Source organism: Petaurus breviceps, unplaced genomic scaffold, assembly GCF_028583685.1.
Source record: "Petaurus breviceps papuanus isolate PSGF00001 unplaced genomic scaffold, PetGlider_PUasm1.0 90804, whole genome shotgun sequence".
Lineage (NCBI taxonomy): Eukaryota > Metazoa > Chordata > Mammalia > Diprotodontia > Petauridae > Petaurus > Petaurus breviceps.
In genome coordinates this window covers 10845919-10865044 of record NW_027187348.1, presented here as the reverse complement: position 1 = coordinate 10865044, position 19126 = coordinate 10845919, and the positions used below count along the sequence as shown (strand labels likewise).

The window sequence follows — 19126 nt, the reverse complement described above, 5'->3', positions numbered from 1 at the left end:
ATGCTTTATTAAATTCTGATTTACATCATTACTTTCCACCAGATTTTGAGTTACAAATTTTCTCCCCGTTTTTCCCCTACCAACCACCCCAAAATAGCAATTCCACAGGATATCCCCTCCTCCAATCTGCTCTCTCCCATATCTTCTTCCATACCCCCTTTGACTTTTCCAGTAGGCCATGATGGATCTCTATGCCCCAGTGCCTGTATATCTTATTTCCCAATTACATGTAAAACAGTATTAATAATAGTATACATATATATAATTTTAAACATTTTATTTTAAAACTTTGAATTCCAGATTCATTTCCTTCCTTCCTTGACACCCACCCTTACTGGGAAGATAAGCAGTTCAGTATAGGTTGTACATGTGTAGCTAATGCAAAACATTAACATAGAAGATATATTGTAAAAGACTGACTATATTTCCCTCCCTCCTATCCCACCACCCACTTGTTCTATTCTCTACTTTGATCCTGTCCCTTTTCAAAAGTGTTTCCAACTTCCCTTCCCCCCAGCCTGCCCTCCCTTCCATCATCCCCCCCTCTCATCCCCTGCCCCCCTATTCTCCTGTAGGGTGATACCCTATTTAGTGTATATGTCATTCCCTCCCCGAGCCAAATTCAATGAGAATAAGGTTGACCCATTCCCTTTTGCCTTGCTAGTCTTCCCCTCCATTGTAAACATTTTCCCTTTGCCTCTTTTATATGAGATAGTACCCCATTCTGTCTCTCTCCATATCCTCTCATTATATTCCTCTCTCACCTCTTAATTTCCCCTTTTAAGTATCATCCCTTCCTATTAACTTGGTCCTGTGCCCTTTATCTATGTATATCTGTAAACATGTATACACACATTCACATAAGTATTCATATACCCGTATACCCTCCGATACAGAAATATATATATATATTTTTATATATTTCTATTCTCTTTAATTATTTTCATACTGAGAAATGTTTCATCAGTTACAATTATCGTTTTTCCATGTAGGAATGTTAATAGTTCAACTTTGATAAGTGGCTTATGATTTCTTTTCCCTGTTTACCTTCTCATGCCTCTCGTATTTGAATGTCAAATTTTCTATTCAACTCCGGTCTTTTCATTAAGAATGCTTGAAATTCCTCTATTCCACTGAATAACCATATTTTCCCCTGAAACATGACACTCAGTTTTGCTGGGTAGGTGATTCTTTCTTTTAATCCCAGATCCTCTGCCCTTTGGAATATCATATTCCAGGTCCTTCGATCCCTCAGTGTAGAAGCTGCCAGATCCTGTGTTATCCTGATTTTGTTTCCACAATATTCAAATTGTTTCTTCCTGGCTGCTCATAATATTCTCTCCTTGATCTGGGAATTCCAGAACCTGGCTATTATATTTCTAGGAATATTCTTTTTGGGATCTTTTTCAGGAAATGATCAGTGGATTCTTTCAACCTCTATTTTGCCTTCTGATTCTAAAACATCAGGGCACTTTTCCTTGAGAATTTCTTGGAGGATGATTTCTAGGTTCTTTTTTTGATTCTAGCTTTCAGGTAGTCCAATAATTTTTAAATTATCTCTCCTGGATCTACTTTCCAGGTCAGTTGTTTTTCCCATGAGATATTTCACATTGCCTTCTATTCTTTTATTTGTTTGGATCTGTTTAACATCATCTTGATTTCTCATAAAGTCACTAGCTTCCCTTTGCTCCATTCTAAATCTGAGGGAATGATTCTCCTCATTGAGCTTTTGAGCTTCTTTTTCCATCTGGCAAACTCAGCTTTTTAAGGCATTCCTCTCCTCATTGCCTTTTTGAGCCTCTTTTGCCAACTGAGTTAGTCTGTTGTTTTTTTTTTTTTAAGCAATCGGGGTTAAGTAACTTGCTCAAGGTTACACAGCCAGGTGTTTCTGGGTGGGTGACAAGTTTCTGAGCCCAGGATTCGATCTCCAGGTCATCCCAACACTGGAGCCTGTGCTCTTACTCGCTGTGCTGGCCACCCCAGTTAGTCTGTTTTTTTAAGGTGCGATTTTCTTCAGTCAGGCTGTTGACTCTCATTTCATAATTTTCTTGCATCATTCTCATTTCTCTTCCCAATTTTTCCTCCACCTTCTCTTATCTGCTTCTTAAGGTCCTCTATGGACTTTAACCAGCTCATATTTTCCTTTGAAGCTTTTGGTGCAGGAGTTCTGACTTCACTGTCTTCTTCCTGTTCCATGCTTTGCTCCTTTTTGTCCCTAAAATAGGAGTCTAATGTTGGATTCTTCTGTTTGCTTTGTTTCCTTTGCCTGATCATGTCGCCCCTCAGTCACTTGACCCCTGGGCTTTTTGCCACAGTAGGACTCTGCCACCAGACAGGGGAGCTTTCATCCCAAATGCTGGGGTTTTCACAGCTGCTGGAGGTATTAGTTGGGTGCCCTCTCTGAAGCCTCCACATGCTCTGGCAAGCTGGTCACACACCCCAGGATCTCCACCCTAGACTGCAATCCAGATCCAAGAAGGTTAAAGCAAGAGCAATTACCCCTCAGACTGGTCGTTTGGTCCCCTATACTCTGCAGGCCAGGAGTTGAAGCTGCAGCGTGGCACTGGCGCCAAGGCAGCTCAGTGGCTTCTCGCCCTGGGGGCAAAAGTCGCTCTCCCAACTACTGGTCCCAAAGTCCACTCTGCACTGACCTCTCACTTTGTCCTTCGCATCTATGTGTTGATAAATCTGGAAACTGCCACAGCTGCTGGTGATCTGGCATCCCTCCTGCGACTGGTCAGGCCCATCCTGGGGCTAAAACCTCTGGCTCACGCGGGCCTGGGCTTGGCTCCCAGAGCACTGTGCTGGCCAATTCCTGCCGGCCTGCTGGGCTGTGCTCAGTGTTAGGTTAGTTTCTTTGTATCATTTTGTGGGTTCTGCAACTCCAAAGTTTGTTTAGAGTCCCCTTTTTACATAGATTGGGGAATGTGGAAGCCAGAGCCGTGCAGAGGTCCTGCTTCTACTCCACCATCTTCGTGTCTTCTTTTTTTTATGTACGTGAAGACAGTGGTCCTCAGGTATAACATGGCTAAGCATACTATTCCTTTAATTCTAATTTTTGTGGCTTAGTCGGACTTGGTTTGGTAGGTGTCAGAATTATGGTTAATGTGCATTCTTATTAGTAGCAGAAGTAGCAGTACTATACAGTAGTAACACTGACAGCACTCTACCACTCCACAGCCCTACTCCTACTACTCTCATATCTACCACTTAGTTTCTGTGCCTACACTTCTGCTTCACATTTTTGAAGGAACTGTTTACACAATTTGTTTGCTATTAATATATTATGGGCTTAAGTCAAAGAAAAATTGAAAGTATGGTAAAATTATGAAAAGAAATAAACTAAACAAAATTAAAGTTAGACAGGGTACAGTGCCAATGGGAAGAGACAGCTGGAAAGCTGGGTGGGGAGAGAAGTCATTGGGAACATAAATAATGCTATATAATTTTTAAGGCCCATCAATCAAACACACACAAAATAAACAGAAGGCTGGAAAAATAATGAAAACAAGAAAATAATAAAAAGTGGCTAAAACATATTTAAGAGTTTTTGTACCTTTAAAGGACAGAAGTGCCATATTATTCTTTTAATGAAATGTTAATATATATTATTTTTTAATAAAATAAAATAAGCAATCTACAAAGAGTAGTATGTATTAGAACAGGGGTGGGCAATCTGTAGCCTCAAGGCCACATGTGGCCCTCTAGGTCCTCAAGTGAGGCCCTTTGACTAAATCCAAACTTCACAGAACAAAGCTACATCCTAATAACCCCAAATTAGGGGTTCTCCAACCCCATTATTAGAATAAGTATATATAGAGTCACCTGGCATTCCCTTGGGGAGAACAGGTCTAGGAACTACAAGTGACAAATCAACATTAGGTTTAATGGATATTTTCTCACTGTCATCCTGCTACATCCTAGTATAGTTAGTATGGCTCTGAAATGAAGATTAATTTAAGATGGGCATTTATGAATACAATGGGGCTAGGAGAAATGAGAATTAAATTTCTATTTTAGAAAATCAGCAGGGTGACTAGGTGGCGCAGTGAACAGAGCACCAGCCCTGGAGTCAGGAGGGCCTCAGTTCAAATCTGGCCTCAGACACTTAACACTTACTAGCCGTGTGACCTTGGGCAAGTCACTTAACCCTAACTGCCCTTCAAAAAGCAATAAAAATAAAATTAAAAAAAAAAACTCAGAAAATCAGCAGTCCCTCAGATCATTTAACAAGGTACCCTGAAATAACTTTGGAAATACTATTAGAGAAAAGAAACATTAGTGAAAAGTATCTGGTGGAAGTTTAAGTCAGTCAGGACCTCATACCTTCTGCAGAACCTTGAATCATCAATTATTATAACTTTAATTTCTAACCCCTCTATGAGCCCTATTCTCTTCTATTCTTAAACATACTTAGATATCTACTATTCTTTTTTTTTTTTTAAAGCAATCGGGGTTAAGTAACTTGCTCAAGGTTACACAGCCAGTTATTTTTGTGTGGGTGGCAAGTATCTGAGGCCGGAACCGATCCCAGGTCTCCCGACACTGGGGCTGGTGCTCTTACTCACTGCACCACCTGGCCGTCCCTTGATATTTACTATTTTAAAAGAACCTTACATACTCCCTGAACAATTCACCTTCTTCCAAGCTCCTGTGCTCAAATCTTGGGCAATTTTTTCAAGGGAAATTCACCTGTATTCAAAGCTTCTACTTTTTTCCTACCCATCTGTAATCTGGCTCCTATCCCCACAAATCTATTGAAACCACTCTCTCAAAAGTCAATTACTTTTTCTCAGTCTTTATCCTCCTTGAACTCTATCCTATGGGATAAGACTGCAAGGGAGAATTTAAAGTGATATGAGGGCTGGGGACAGACCCTTGGGAAAATGCCCACATTCAAGGAGTGGGAAGAGGAAAAGGAACCAGAAAAAAAAAAAAAGATGGATAAGCCAGGGAAATTGAGTAATCTAACAAGAACTAGAAAAGTACAGCAATTAGCGGCAAACAACCCTATAGTCATCTTAATAACTTCTGATACTAACAACTAATAATTAAACATTACCCTCTATGTGCCACGTATAGTGCTAGGCGTTTTATAAATATTATCTCATTTGAGCCTTACAACAACCCTGTGAAATAGGTGCTATTATTATTCCTATTCCTATGTCTCATTTACAAATGAAGAAACTGAGAGAAACAGAAGTTAAGTTGACTTGTACCCAGAATCACATAGCTAGTAAGTATTGGAGGCTGATTTGCACTTATCTTCTTGACTCGAGGCCTAGCACTCTATACCTACTGCCACTGATTTGGTGAAGATAACACATTTATATTACAATACAATAAATATTATTCAATATCAACCTCTGGATTATCACAAAAGCAGATTAAACTATGTTCGGCCTATTGTGGTTTAGAAGGCAAAGTGGCAGATGATATATTTTAGAAAGATTTTCTATAACAAATGGTTAAAAGACAAAAAAACATGACGTGTAAATTCTGAAAGATAAATGAGGCACTATTTTGATTACCAACTCGGAAATGTTGATTAAATACATTAGCTATCTTTTGCTCTATGCCCTTTAACCATACCACTGAAGAGTGGTTTGAAGCTTGCTCTTCAAAGTAGGAAAGGAAAATTTTGAACACTGGTAATATGAAGGATTTGTCAGTAAATATTCATAAAATTGTATCTTTTTCTTTAAATATGTGATTTAAAAAGACTTCCAGTATTCTGAAATTCTGAGTTATTTTTGGAGGCCAAAATTTTTCCCCAAAGGAATACATCTCTATTTTTGAAATTAAAGGCAAAAGAAAAATGTCTTGATAAAGAAATTCAATTTATAGGCAATTTTTTAGACTATACTCTGTAATAATAATAACAGCAACTCACACGGTAAATTTTAAAGTCTTTATGTTTTCTCTGAACCACCTTTTGAGGTAAGTATTATTATTCCCCTTCTACTGTCACAGAAGCTGATGTTCAGGGAGGGTAAGTGACTTAACCTTGCTTATTTAGACAACATATGTCAAAACTGGTACTCAAATCCAGGTGATTAGTATGTAGATCATTATTAGCTTGTAGACTCACTAAAACAAGACTTCCTAGTTCAATTTTTACATTTTAAACTAGTAACAGGGAAAAAATTAATTTTCTGCTTCCTGATTAATACCACCACATTCTCTCAAAAAGGAAAAATCTAGTATGAGATCTGAGTAATAAAAGGAACAAAAATATAGTATCATTCTGATATGTTCTGAGGAAGTTTGAGCCATTTTTTCTCAGAACGATTCACAAGAAGGTGTTAAATAAAACTAAAAACAGAAATCAAGGTACAAAATAGTATTTTAGCAGTAACACAATCCTCTACTAATTTTTACCTGATAATGATATGCAGGTTGCTGATAAACAGGTTGAGCTACCATCACAGGGGAACTAGATATAGATCGTGACTGTAAGAAAGGGAAGAAAATAAAATAAAATTTAAGAAAAAACCTCTCAGGCAAAATCATCCCAAAATGGAACATGAGAAAGATGTTCCTCATTCTAGTCAATTTTTGCCTTACCAAAGAGTCTCAGAATTTAATCCTTCAAAAGGACTCTAGGAGCCATTGAAGTCCAACTTATTCTTGAAAAATGAATCCCTACTATAATATACTTAACAGTCATCTAGGCTTTGCTTGAAGAATTCTAATGAGGGGGAACCAGGAACCTTCTAAGGAAAACCATTCCTTTTTGGGTAAAGTTTTAACTTAGTATTTATTTTCTCTGACATTAATCCTAAATTTGCCTCTTTGCACTTTCTACCCATTGATCCCACTTCTGCCTTCTGGGGCCAAACAAGGCAAATCTAATCCCTCCTTTTATACTACAGCATTTCCAAAACTTGAAAATAGTTGTTATGTTCCTCTTGAGTCTTTTTTCTTGAAACTAAACAACCCCAATTCCTTTAATTTATTCTCACATGGAATGGACTTCAGGCTCCTTTCCATCTAGGTTGCTCTACTCTGGAGAGTCTTGAGTTTCACTTTGTCCCTCCTAAAATGTGGTATCTAAAACTGAACACAACACTCAAGATGTAGTTTAATTAGGTCAGAGAACAGTGGGGCTGTCATCTGCTAACACTTGAAGATTATCAAGAATTTGATGGCTATATCAACCTATTCACTTCTATTATGCTTGGAGTCCATTACCCTCCACCACCCTCCTCCCCCAAAGATCTCTATTATTTTAAAAGATAAAATGGTGTCTAAATAGGCCTCTTTTACCTTCTACAGCTAGGTTCTGGTTAGTGTGAATTATGGCAAGCAGATTTCTTGAACCCAAATTTAAGACTGTACACATTTGTCCTTATCATATGTCATCTAACTGGATTTGGCCCAATGTTGTTGTTTTTTTTAAAGCAATTGGGGTTAAGTAACTTGCTCAAGGTTACACGGCCAGTTATTTCTGGGTGTGGTGCTGAGTATCTGAGCCTGGATTTGATCCAGATCATCCCGACACTGGAGCTGGTGCTCTTACTTGCTGAGCCACCTGGCCACCCCTAAGCAATTGGGGTTAAGTAACTTGCTCAAGGTTACACGGCCAGGTGTTTCTGGGTGGGTGCTAAGTGTCTGAGCCCAGGATTCAATCTCCAGGTCATTCCAACACTGGAGCCAGTGCTCTTACTCGCTGTGCTACGTGGCTGCCCCTGGCCCAATGTTTTTTAACCCAGGAGTTAGCAAATAGGGCCCAAGGGCCACATGCCTACCTGCAACTGAGCTAAGAATAATTTTTTTTACATTTAAAAATAAAGTGTCATTTATTTAAAAATAGTAAATACTAAACACTATTTTTAGCTTGCAAGCATGTCCACTTGGCTAACTTTGACTTTCTGCTATAGATTATCAATTTCTGTTCTAGACTGTCAAGACATTATCTAGCCCTTCTGGCTTTATCTAATCTGCAGATGTAACAAATATACCATTTATGCCTTTATGCAAGTCAACGACAATGTTAACTAGTGCAAGGCAAAACACAGATCCCAGGGGAATGACACTGAAAACCTCGTACCAAGCTGCCAAACCATGAATGACTGTTCCACTTTTCTACCACTGTCTCATTTACTTATAAATATTTAATATAATAAATAATAAATATTTACTTATAAATAGTCATCATATTCCTGCTTTGATTCTCCACTTTTCCCCCCAAAATAGCTTAAAAAATGCCCAGCCCCCAAGCCCCATTGTCAACCAAGCTCATTTAAAACTTTAGCATTGATAACCACCTCAAATACCTATAAAAATAACTCTAAACAAACTTTAGGGCTACAGAACCCACAAAGTGACAGAAAGAAACAAATCTCCTGTTGAAGGCAGCCCGGCAGGAAGGGTCCATCGCAGTGAAACGGGAGCAGCACCCAGCCCTGTGTGAACCCGCGGTTTTAGCCCAGGGTGCCCCAACCAGTCCCAGCTGGAGGGACTTCAGGAAAGTGGATCACCAGCAGCTGTGGCAGTTTCCAGAATTATCAACCCATAAATGCCAAAGACAAAGTTAAGAGGTCAGTGTGGACTTTATGGGAACAGGGGGTCCAGGAGTTTAATCTGGCCTCTGCCCCCTGGAGGGAGAAGTGGCTGAGGCATGGCAGCAGCTGTGGCTTGTCTGCTTCAGAGCTCCTGGCCTGCAGATTGTAGGGGGACCAAGTGACCGTCCTGAGGGGTAATCGCTCTTGCTTTAACCTGCTTAGATCTGGATTGCTGTCTAGAGTGGAAGTCCTAGGGTGAGTAACCAGGTGCCAGAGCTGGTGGAGGCTTCAGAGAGGGCAGCCAACTAATAGCTCTGGCAGCTGCAAAACCCCCAGTGGTTTGGGACAAAGCTGTCCTTTCTGGAAGCAGAGTTCTACTGTGGCAAAAAGCTTAAAAGTCAAGTAATTGAGTGGCAACATGAGCAAGCAAAGGAAGCAAAGCAAGCATAGCAACCCAACTCTAGATTCCATTTTTGGGGACAAAAAGGATCAAAGCATGGAACAGGAGGAAGACAATGAAGTCAGAACTCCTACACCAAAAGCTTCTTTAAACTGAGAAAATTATTTCCCACAGAGGCAGATACGTGTTCATTTGTTTGAAAGAAATGGAGGTTGAGTTGTTCAAGGTTTGGGGAAAAGTGTGAACACACAAGGAGATAAGAGAACATCGAATAGTGTAGCACTGAGTACATGGAAAAAATAATTTGAAATAATTGTAATGATAGACTTGTGCTAAGCTAAGAAGTCTCCCACCAACCCCTGCCCCCCTTCCTTAAATAGGCGCTAGGAAGTTAGTGCTGGGTTTTGAGCAGGGGAGATTTTTTCATATAAAGATGAACTAAAGTTGCTCTATTTTCAACAAACATTTGAAAATGTGTTGAAAACAACTTTCTAACTAGCTGTGTGACCTTGGGCAAGTCACTTAATCCCAATTGCCCTCCAAAAAAAAGCCAATATATATATATTATATGGGAGAGAGCAGATTGGAGGAGGGGATATCCAGTGGGATCGCTATTTTCGGGAGGTGGGTAAGGGAAAAACGTGGAGAAAATGTGTAACTCAAAATCTTGCAGAAATGAATGATGTATACTAGAAGTTAATAAAGCATTTGATAAAAAAAAGAAAACAAACTTTCCTGAGCTTAAATTACTTACAGGCCAAGGTGGTGGGACAGAAGCTACCTCAGGAGTATGAAAATATGCAACACCATTATGGTAAGTGTAAGGATAGCCAGTTGAAGTAGTGAGATACATTGTTCCAGCTGCTGGCATTATACTGGAACCTAAAGCAAATAGTATTATATTATTATAATACATTAAATAAAATTATATATATCCTACATTAAAACCAAAATTACTGTTTTATTTACCAAAACTGTACATTTTAGATGCCATGTTAGATTTAATACACCTTTAAAAAGACTCTACTTAGACTATAAAGAGTTATCATGGCCCAATTTTTGTGAACTATAATTCACTACTTAGGACAATTAGGCAAGGGCCAGAAACAAGAGTCTAAGAATATCTTTTAAAATATGCTTTACTGGGGCGGCTAGGTGGTACAGTGAGTAGAGCGCTGGCCCCGGAGTCAGAAGGACCTGAGTTCAGTTCCAGCCTCAGACACTTAACACCCATACAAAAAACTAGCCTCGTGACCTTGGGCAAGTTACTTAACCCCAACTGCCCTCCAAAAAAGCAAAATACATATATATATATATATATATATATATATGCTTTATATCATTGTTTGACAACCATATTGAAAATTAGGTCCTTTAGCTTTACTGATTATACATGGCTAAGCTATCTAACTTCTCTAAAATTTCTAAACAATTAACAGAAAGATAAGGCATGTAAAAAAATTTCACTCTACTTGCCTATGGATTCAGGGGTTCTATTATGTTTAAAAGAAATCTCACAATACCTGGGCCATATCAATATATCCAAGACAACCAGAATAGCTATGGGTCCTCAAACTAGTCCAACTAGGTTCATCAGGGATTGTCTGTCCTGGAAGTTTCCCTAGAATGGAACTTCTTTCAAGTGATTTTTTTTATCCCAATGAGACTCCAAAACAGAAATTAACATTTAATCATCCATGAGTGCTAAATTTAGAAGGAACCTAATTGTTCACTAGTGTTTTACTCTGGTAGATACCTGGGTGATAAGAAGTTATGTAATTTCATATCTTGAAAAGAGTGCAAAGAAAAAGTCTTTTTTTTAGGACTGAGTTTTTAAAAGTAGAAAAAAAAAGTTTTCTAATTCTATGATGAATAAAGATAATCATATAACATAATCTTAGTATTTCCCCTAAACTGTCCATTCATAGTAAGGCTAAATCCTAAACATCAAAAAATAAAGGCTAAGGTACAAAAGTGAATTAGGAGAAAAGGCAATGTCCTTTGTTCTGATCTCATCAGCACAATAGGAAGGCTTAGTATTAGAGACATCAGGTTAAGATATCTTGATTTAGATGTCATTTGTTAACAAATGGTTGCTAAAACCTCTCTTCTCCCCATGGGAGTGAACCACAACAGGAAAAAAAGAGAACCAGTTCAGAAGAAGTTAATAGGAAAAAAGGGTTAATCAAAGGCACAGAGTTTACTAATATGGTTGTCTTAAAATTTTTAAGCCAGAAAAAATGATGCTTCAGTAAGTTTAATATTAGGTTTCTGTTCCAGGAATATTGTAATCTGTATTTCTCATGTAAGATATATTCAATTAATTACTTTCAGTCTAATTAAGTTACATATTAAACAATGCCTCTTGTCCCTGCCCTCCCCGCCCCAACCAAGCTTAAGGAATTTTTTTTGCTGGGTGGGTGGCAGGGATTGGAGATGAGCGGTAGGAGGGAAGAAAAACATCCCTTAATACCATGTAGAGTTCCTATTGCTATTTTCAGGTGAAAGGTGATCATATTATACATGTGATTTTTGTATACTATCGTTTTACATAATATTGTTTTATAATTAAACTCCAACAACTGGCTCTTTTGTGACAAGAGTTAGCATTTTGTCAAACAACACATGACACTGTAATGTGTTAAAGACTAGATAATAAGGCTGGTTATCAGTTAATTTAACAAACCAGTAGGCTAAAAAATGAAATTATATAAACAATCTAATTTTCTGTCAAATGATTAGAAAATTATGCTATATAATGGTAAGCTTTCATTACTAAGTAATAATTAACATTTCAATCTTTTATTTTATGTAATGTTTTTCATCTAACTAAAGATACCACAACAAATCATATGGGTATTACAGGATAAAGATGTTTGAAAAAAAGTCAAATTAAAGTGATAAGGAAAGTTTTTAAAAAGTAAATGTATCATTTTTTTTTTAAAGCAATTGGGGTTAAGTAACTTGCTCAAGGTTACATGGACAGTTATTTCTGGGTGTGATGCTAAGTATCTGAGCCCAGATTTGATCTCCAGGTCATCCCGACACTGGAGCCGGTGCTCTTACTCACTGAGCCACCCGGCCACCCCTAAGCAATTGGGGTTAACTTGCTCAAGGTTACACAGCCAGGTGTTTCTGGGTGGGTGCTAAGTGTCTGAGCCCAGATTCGATCCCCAGGTCATCTCGACACTGGGGCCAGTGCTCTTACTAGCTGTGCTACCTGGCTGCCCCTAAAAGTATCATTTGATGTCAAGTTGAAAGTGTTACAAAAGTTTAAGGGTGGTCAATCAGTATCTAATTTCTTTCCATATACTAAAGCACCATCATGAAAAATACTGTGGCATACTAGAATGAACAGGTAGTTAGGAGATAATGATTCTAGTCCCAGCTGTGCCAATAATTGACTGTGTGGCAATGAGTAAATTAGCTTTTCTGGATCCTAGTTTTGACATCTGTAAAATTAAAAGATTAGATTAGAAATCTGGCTTTAAAATCCCATCCAGGGGCGGCCAGGTAGCACAGCAAGTAAGAGCACCGGCTCCAGTGTCGGGATGACCTGGAGATCAAATCTGGGCTCGGATACTTAGCATAGAAATAACTGGCCGTGTAATCTTGAGCAAGTTACATAACCCCTATTGCTTTAAAAAAATAAATAAAATAAAATCCCATCCAACTAATTCTATGATTTTCATGAATAACTTAAGCAAATTTGTGAAGCTTTGGCACTGTCTGACATCATATGGTTTTCTGTTTGAGTATGTAGCAGACCATTCAAAATATGCATATTATTATAAAACTGTTATTTTCTTTGTAAACTTATGATTATAAAGTTTATTACATGTTCAAGCATTATTTTTATTACGAATTGCTGCCCCCCAAAAAGCTCCAATGTTATAAATGGGAAAATATGTTCACTTAAAAGTACAGTTAGATGAATTTTTTAAAGTGAAAGATCTGGCATTTTAAAAAATTTCAACAGAATACTCAATTTTTAAAATGGCAGTGTTAAGAGGTGAAAAAAATTATAACAATACATACGAGGGATCCCTACTTGTTGTTTTCTTATTGCTGGACCAATATTCAGTTTCTTATCCTTATAATTAAGTTTCTCTGCCTAAAATAAAGGGAAAAAAAAGCACTTCAATTTCCCCTCCTTTTGCTAGTCACCTATAAAACTAATAAAAACTTTAGCTTGTGATGTCCTTCATAAGCTATGTGAAATCTTTCTGAACACCAAAAACCTTTTTTAAAAAAGTCCCTGATAATCAGTACATGAAACCCTAAACTTTTTAAGTACTGAAGAACCAAATACATGCAAAGTGATAAAAAAAAAAAAGAAAACTTCTTCAGAACACTATAGAACATTATGTCTACTATCAACACCCTGAAAAAATTGTAACACAAGCTTGGTTAAAAATGAAGTTATTTCTTGGCATTAAAGTTGTTTGTTTGTTTTTTTCCTTTCCTAATACAAGGATGCTGGGAACTAAATTTTTCATGGGATCTTTTACAGCTTGCCATATAATAATCTCCAATGGTTATAATGATAGCTTTCCCCCAAATGCTAATCTAAATAAAGATTGGAGTTAGGCTCTAATTTATACAGTTTGGATAGTGATGTCAATATTTTTATTTTATGATACATAGGATTCTGAAACAATACAATCAAGGTCAGAAGTAACTAAGCAAAATTGCACAAACTAAAGATTTTTTAAAGTGTACTTACTGAGCCATTATGAAAATGATTCTGATCTTCAGAAACACTCTCAGAGGCAAAGACATTTTTTTGTGCCGATAATAGGGCATTTAGGATTTTAAGGTAAATAATGTATTTACTAAAACAATGTTAAAACACTGGACTGCAGGTACAAAATCCCTCTAAGTGTTTTAAAGAATAACGTCAGCAGTATGGTTTAAATAAAGTCCTGCTTGGAGGAAGCAGGACACACAAGATGGCTGACAGTGAGGTATCTTCCAATTTTAGAATCTTATGCTTGTTTTGCTCTGTAGGAATCAAATATATCATTAACGCTAAAAGTCATGAAGACCCCAAATTCTTCTTCTGTTAACCTAAATTAAGGGAAAAGTTATCTATGAAGAATTGTTAAAAATCCATATGAGCTAATTTATTTGGAGCTCTTGTAAATACAAAATTTTTATTTAATTGGAATGTTTTTGTTCCAAATTTTTTGTAAATAGAAAAATTACTACTGGAAGATGAGAACACTTTACACATAAGACGTTATATCAATTATACTGAACTATATTAAAATCATCACTTTACACAGTCAGTATCAATTCACTGCATTTCAAAAATAAAGTTAAATAAAGAGTTCATGACCAAACAAGGAAAAGAGAGTCATTGAAGGTAAAATGGACAACTTTGATCACACAAAATTATAAAGCTTTTGCACAAACAAAACCAATGAAACTAAAATTATAAAAGAAATTTTTAAAAATCATTGCAGCCAGTTTCTCTAATGTTTCATTTCTAAAGAATAAGAGCTACTCCCCAATTGATAAGTTATCAAAGGTTATGAACAAGGACTTTTCAGAGGAAAAAATCCAAGCTCTCAATAGCCATATGAAAAAACTTCTAAGTTACTAATAATTTGAGAAATGCAAATTAAAACAATTTTGAGGTTTCAGCTCAGACTAGCAAAGCTGACATAAAAGGAAAATGACAAATGTTATAGAGGCTGTGGGAAATCATGTACATTAATACATTGCTTGTGAAGCTATGAAGCTATTGTCCGACTAATAATAACAGTAATAATAATTATAATAATAACAATAATAATAGCTAGCAGTTATATAGCGGTTTAAGTTATGCAAAGTGTTGTCTCATTTGACTCTCATGATAACTTCATGAGGTAGGGACTAATATTAGTCCCATCTCATTTTATAAATGAGGAAACTGAGGCTCAGAGAGGCTTAGTGACTTGTCCAGTGTCACATGGTTATTAAGTGTCTGAGGTGGAATCTGAACTAAAGTCCTAATTTATTAAACTGTACATACCTTTTTGCCAGCAATACCACTACTAGATCTATATCCCAAAGAAATCAAAGACAGAGAACTCTTATGTACAAAAATAAATTTATAACTCTTTTTGATGTCAGAGAACTAGAAATTGAAATAGAATCTGAATAAGTGATAGTATGTGAATGTGATGGAATATTGTGAGGTAAGAAACGGTGAAGGTTCTAGAGACAACAGGGAAGACTTACATGTATTGATATGAAGTGAGCAGAATGAGGAGAAAAATCTATACAATAACGATGATACTGGAAAGACAACTGTCAAAAACTCAAGATCCCTGATCAATAAAATGGTCAACTGGAATTCCAGAGGACACATAATGAAATATGCTACCTGCATCCTGAGAGAGGTGATGGATTCCAAGTGCATAGAGACATCTATTTTTTTGGGGGGGGGGATATGGTCAATGCAAAAATTTGGTTTGTTTAGCTCTACAAATATGTAAGATTTTGTTTTTATTTATTTTTCAATGGGGGGAAGGTGGAAGAGAGAGAAAGCACATTTTCAATTAACTGAAAAATAATTTTAAAAATAAAATTGAATGATGTATAAATATATAAAATATATTGCATAGAAATACCTTACCTCTTGCAAAATTTTTTGTGCATCTTCTTGTGTTTCAAAAGTGATGAAACCATACCTAAATAAAATACAATAATTATTTTCTTTTCTGGAATATCTGAAGTAAAAAAAATTTTAAAGCATAGATTTCTATAAAATAGAGATTGGCATTATTTAAAAAAACCAAAACCAAAACCAAAACCACTGTCCTATACTGACAGAGAAATTGCACCAATTATTGGGAGCTTAGTAGTTTGATACCTTCATGTTCTTCCTCTGATAAATTTCTGTAGCTGTGGGTTAAAGCTGCGGGTCCCTGAAAGACCCTGAGATATTATCAGTGTGAGTCTGGGATAGCAGTCAGGATTGCCTTGCTTTTTGTTAATTTGTTGGATTTTGGGTCCAAGAAAATAAACTCTCTTTGAAATTGATGTAGACCATTCTGGTATTTTCACATCATGCCAGCATAGATAACAACACTGTAGTGCAACACTGTTATCTATCCCATTTAGAGGTCTGTTAAAAGGTAATTTGGTGCAGTGGATAGAGTGCCAGACATCTTCCTGGATTCTTTTTTTTTTTTGGAGGGCAACTGGGGTTAAGTGATTTGCCCAAAGTCACATGGCTAGTAAGTGTGTCAAGCCTCTGAGGCCAAATTTGAACTCAGGTCCTCCTGACCCCAGGGCTGGCACTCTATTCACTGCGCCACCTAGCTGCCCCAATCTTCCTGGGTTCTAATCTGGCTTCAGACTCTTATTAGCTGTGTGACCCTGGGCAAGTCACTTAACCCTGTTTGCCTCAGCTTCTTCAGATGTAAAATGAGCTAGAGAAAGAAATGGCAAACCACTCTAATATCTTTGCCAAGAAAACCCCAAATAGGGTCGCGAAGAGTTGGATACAACTGAAAACGACTGAACTACAACAACTTATCTGAATATGGACTCAAAGTAGCAATCTTAAATCTTTAACATTTTTTTATTAAAAAAAACTGGAGTATAGCACTTTTATGCTGGTAATAAATGAACATATTAGGAGGGAAATTAAGCAAAATGTGTTTTCCCAGGAAATTACTGATGCAACCTAAATCAAATAAAAATTTTATGTTTACTTGTAGTACATAATTCTCATATTATGGTTCTTCAGAGAACATGGACCATATAAAGCTATTTCAAGACACATTAAGAGTGGATAGTAGATAAAGAACTAGCCTTGGAGTCCAGAAGACTTAGTTTCAAGACCTGCCTCAGATATAGGTTGGTTATCGCCTTGGGCAATTCACTTAGCAACTACAAGTTTCAGAGAAGGTATCAATCTGCACTGGAAGAATTTCCTCATCTAGGAGAAATCACAAGTCCAATCCCCATCTCTTATCAATTTATATGCATGACATTATACAACTTTGCTATGAATATAAAAATCATTTGTTAATGAATTTTCTGGGAAGAGGTACAAAATAAAGGAGAAAAACTTTAGTGAGAAACAGTGCCTTTGCTGTTTAGCTTTTCCCAAATTAGTCAAATCTAATTAATAGTGTTGTTTACCTGCTTACCTTTCAAAATATCAGCTATTTGTAAAGAAAGATTTTTATCTTTTTTTCTTCTAGTGGATCCGTCAAAATTTCTTTAGTCTGATATTATGAATATAAAATGCATATCAGGTAGAAAAAGGATTTATAATTCCATGCGTATTTTAAAATTATATAAATTGTTTAGTAAGAGCTCTGCTATTCAAAATAATTGAGGAATACAATACAACATTTACTAAGCACCCACTATGAAGAGGGGTACATATTCTACAAAGTTTAGACAAGACACAGTTTCTGGTCTCATGGAACTTATAAAATAAAGAAAAGTAACATATCAACACATAAGTATAATATTGTATGTTAGAACTTAGCGCATTAGGAAATTATAAAACAAAAGTACTACATGAAGTCTGGGTGAAAGTTAACAGCAACTTGGGAGTGGGAAGGTGGGAATTAGGGATAGTTTTTTATTAGTAAGATAGTGGCATCTGAGTTGGGTTTTAAATGATGGATACGAATTCAACAAATAAAAAGAGAAGACATTCTAGTCATAGGGGAATGGCTTTCGCAAAAGAAGAGAGGCATGAAAACCCAATACACATTTAGGGGACAAGGAATTATCCCATTTGTCAGGAGTACAGGGTATGGAGAGGAGTAATAAGAGATGAAGTAGGATTGTACGAAACTGTGGAATGTGAATTTTATTTAGGGAAAAATAGGGAGTCATTGAAGAGTTCTTAGAAAAAAAAGTAACATGACTGGATCTATGTAAGCACTGTGTGAGGCACTGAGGATAGAAACACAAAAATGAAACAGTTCTTGCCTTGAAGACAGTTACATCCTACTGGAGAAGACAATATGTACATAGATGAGCAACTACAAAATAGAAGGGAATTTTAAAGGGAAGGAACAGTAGCTGGGGGAAATGTATGTTAAGGTGGTGCTTACTCTTAGTTTTGAAGGAAGTAAAGGATTTTAAGTAGAATTGGGAGTGGTTACCAGGAAAGAGAAAATCACAGAGATAGGAGATGATGTTTATGTATGAGGTACAGTGAGAAGGCCTATTTGAATGTAAAATTATGATGTATGAAATCAGTTTTATTTAATGACTTTTTCCAGTGGTATTTAGCAGCTACTTTTTTCCTTATGTAAACTCCTTCAGGTTTGAAACTGTCTCACTTTTGCACTGATATATTTAGTACTTGGCACAGTGCTTGACACATATTAAATGTATAACAAATACATTCATCCATCTATCCTTCCCTTGAGCAGAGGTTCAGCTATCAGATTCTGGGGAGTACTCAAGGGTGAAGATGTGTAGGCTAGTAATGGAGTGTTAGGAAGACAGGGGATTCCAGATTAGTGGTTAATAAAATCAAGGTTATAAATGGAGGCAAGTAAATAAGAACAGATGGACTGGAAGAATAGTATTGTCAAGGAAGTGAAGGCTAGCATAAAAACAGAGAGAGTAAATAAATAAAAGTGGGGAGAGGCAGGTTAGGAGATTGCAATCAGAGAATGCAATTTCACATTACTTACTCAATGTTGGAAATATTGTTGGAGTGGATAAATGGATAAAGTCAATGATACTGACTAGTATGAAGAATCATGTAATTTAAGTTGTGAGATTCAAATAAAATTTAAAAACTTATTATTTACTCTGCATAAACCACAATGCTAAGCACTGAAAATAAAAAGGAGGGGGAGGAACCAAGATGGAGGCATAGAAGCAGGAAAACTCCCTGTGCTCCCATCACCACCTCAGACACATATAAAAAATGACTCTAAACAAACTTTAGATCTACAGAACCCACAAAGTTACAGAAAGAAACAAACCTCCCACTGAAGACAGCCTGGCAGACTGACAGGAAGGGTATATTGCAGTGTGCTGGGAGCCGAGCCCAGCCCAGCCCTGTGTGAGCCCATGGTTTTAGCCCCCATACAGCCTGACCAGCCACGGCTGGAGGGACTTTGGGAGAGTGGATCACCAGTAGCTGTGGCAGTTTCCAGGATTATCAACCCATAGATGCCAAAGACCAAGTGAGAGGTCAGTGGACTTCAGGAAAAGGGGGTCCAGGAGTGCAGTCTGGCCA

The 19126-nt window shown here is 37.0% G+C and overlaps 2 protein-coding genes across 2 annotated transcripts in view; both read right to left on the bottom strand.

The window, feature by feature from the left end:
- Window positions 1-19126, bottom strand: part of HSPD1 (heat shock protein family D (Hsp60) member 1) — a 349976-nt gene that overhangs the window by 257036 nt on the left and 73814 nt on the right. The window lies entirely within an intron of this gene.
- Window positions 1-19126, bottom strand: part of BOLL (boule homolog, RNA binding protein) — a 76646-nt gene that overhangs the window by 41987 nt on the left and 15533 nt on the right. Inside the window, exons 4-7 of the mRNA XM_069070137.1 lie at window positions 15533-15587; window positions 12946-13021; window positions 9662-9789; window positions 6382-6453 (exon numbers count right to left, since the gene is read on the bottom strand). Of these exons, the coding sequence (XP_068926238.1) occupies window positions 6382-6453; window positions 9662-9789; window positions 12946-13021; window positions 15533-15587 (331 nt within the window). The remainder of the gene's footprint in view (window positions 1-6381; window positions 6454-9661; window positions 9790-12945; window positions 13022-15532; window positions 15588-19126) is intronic.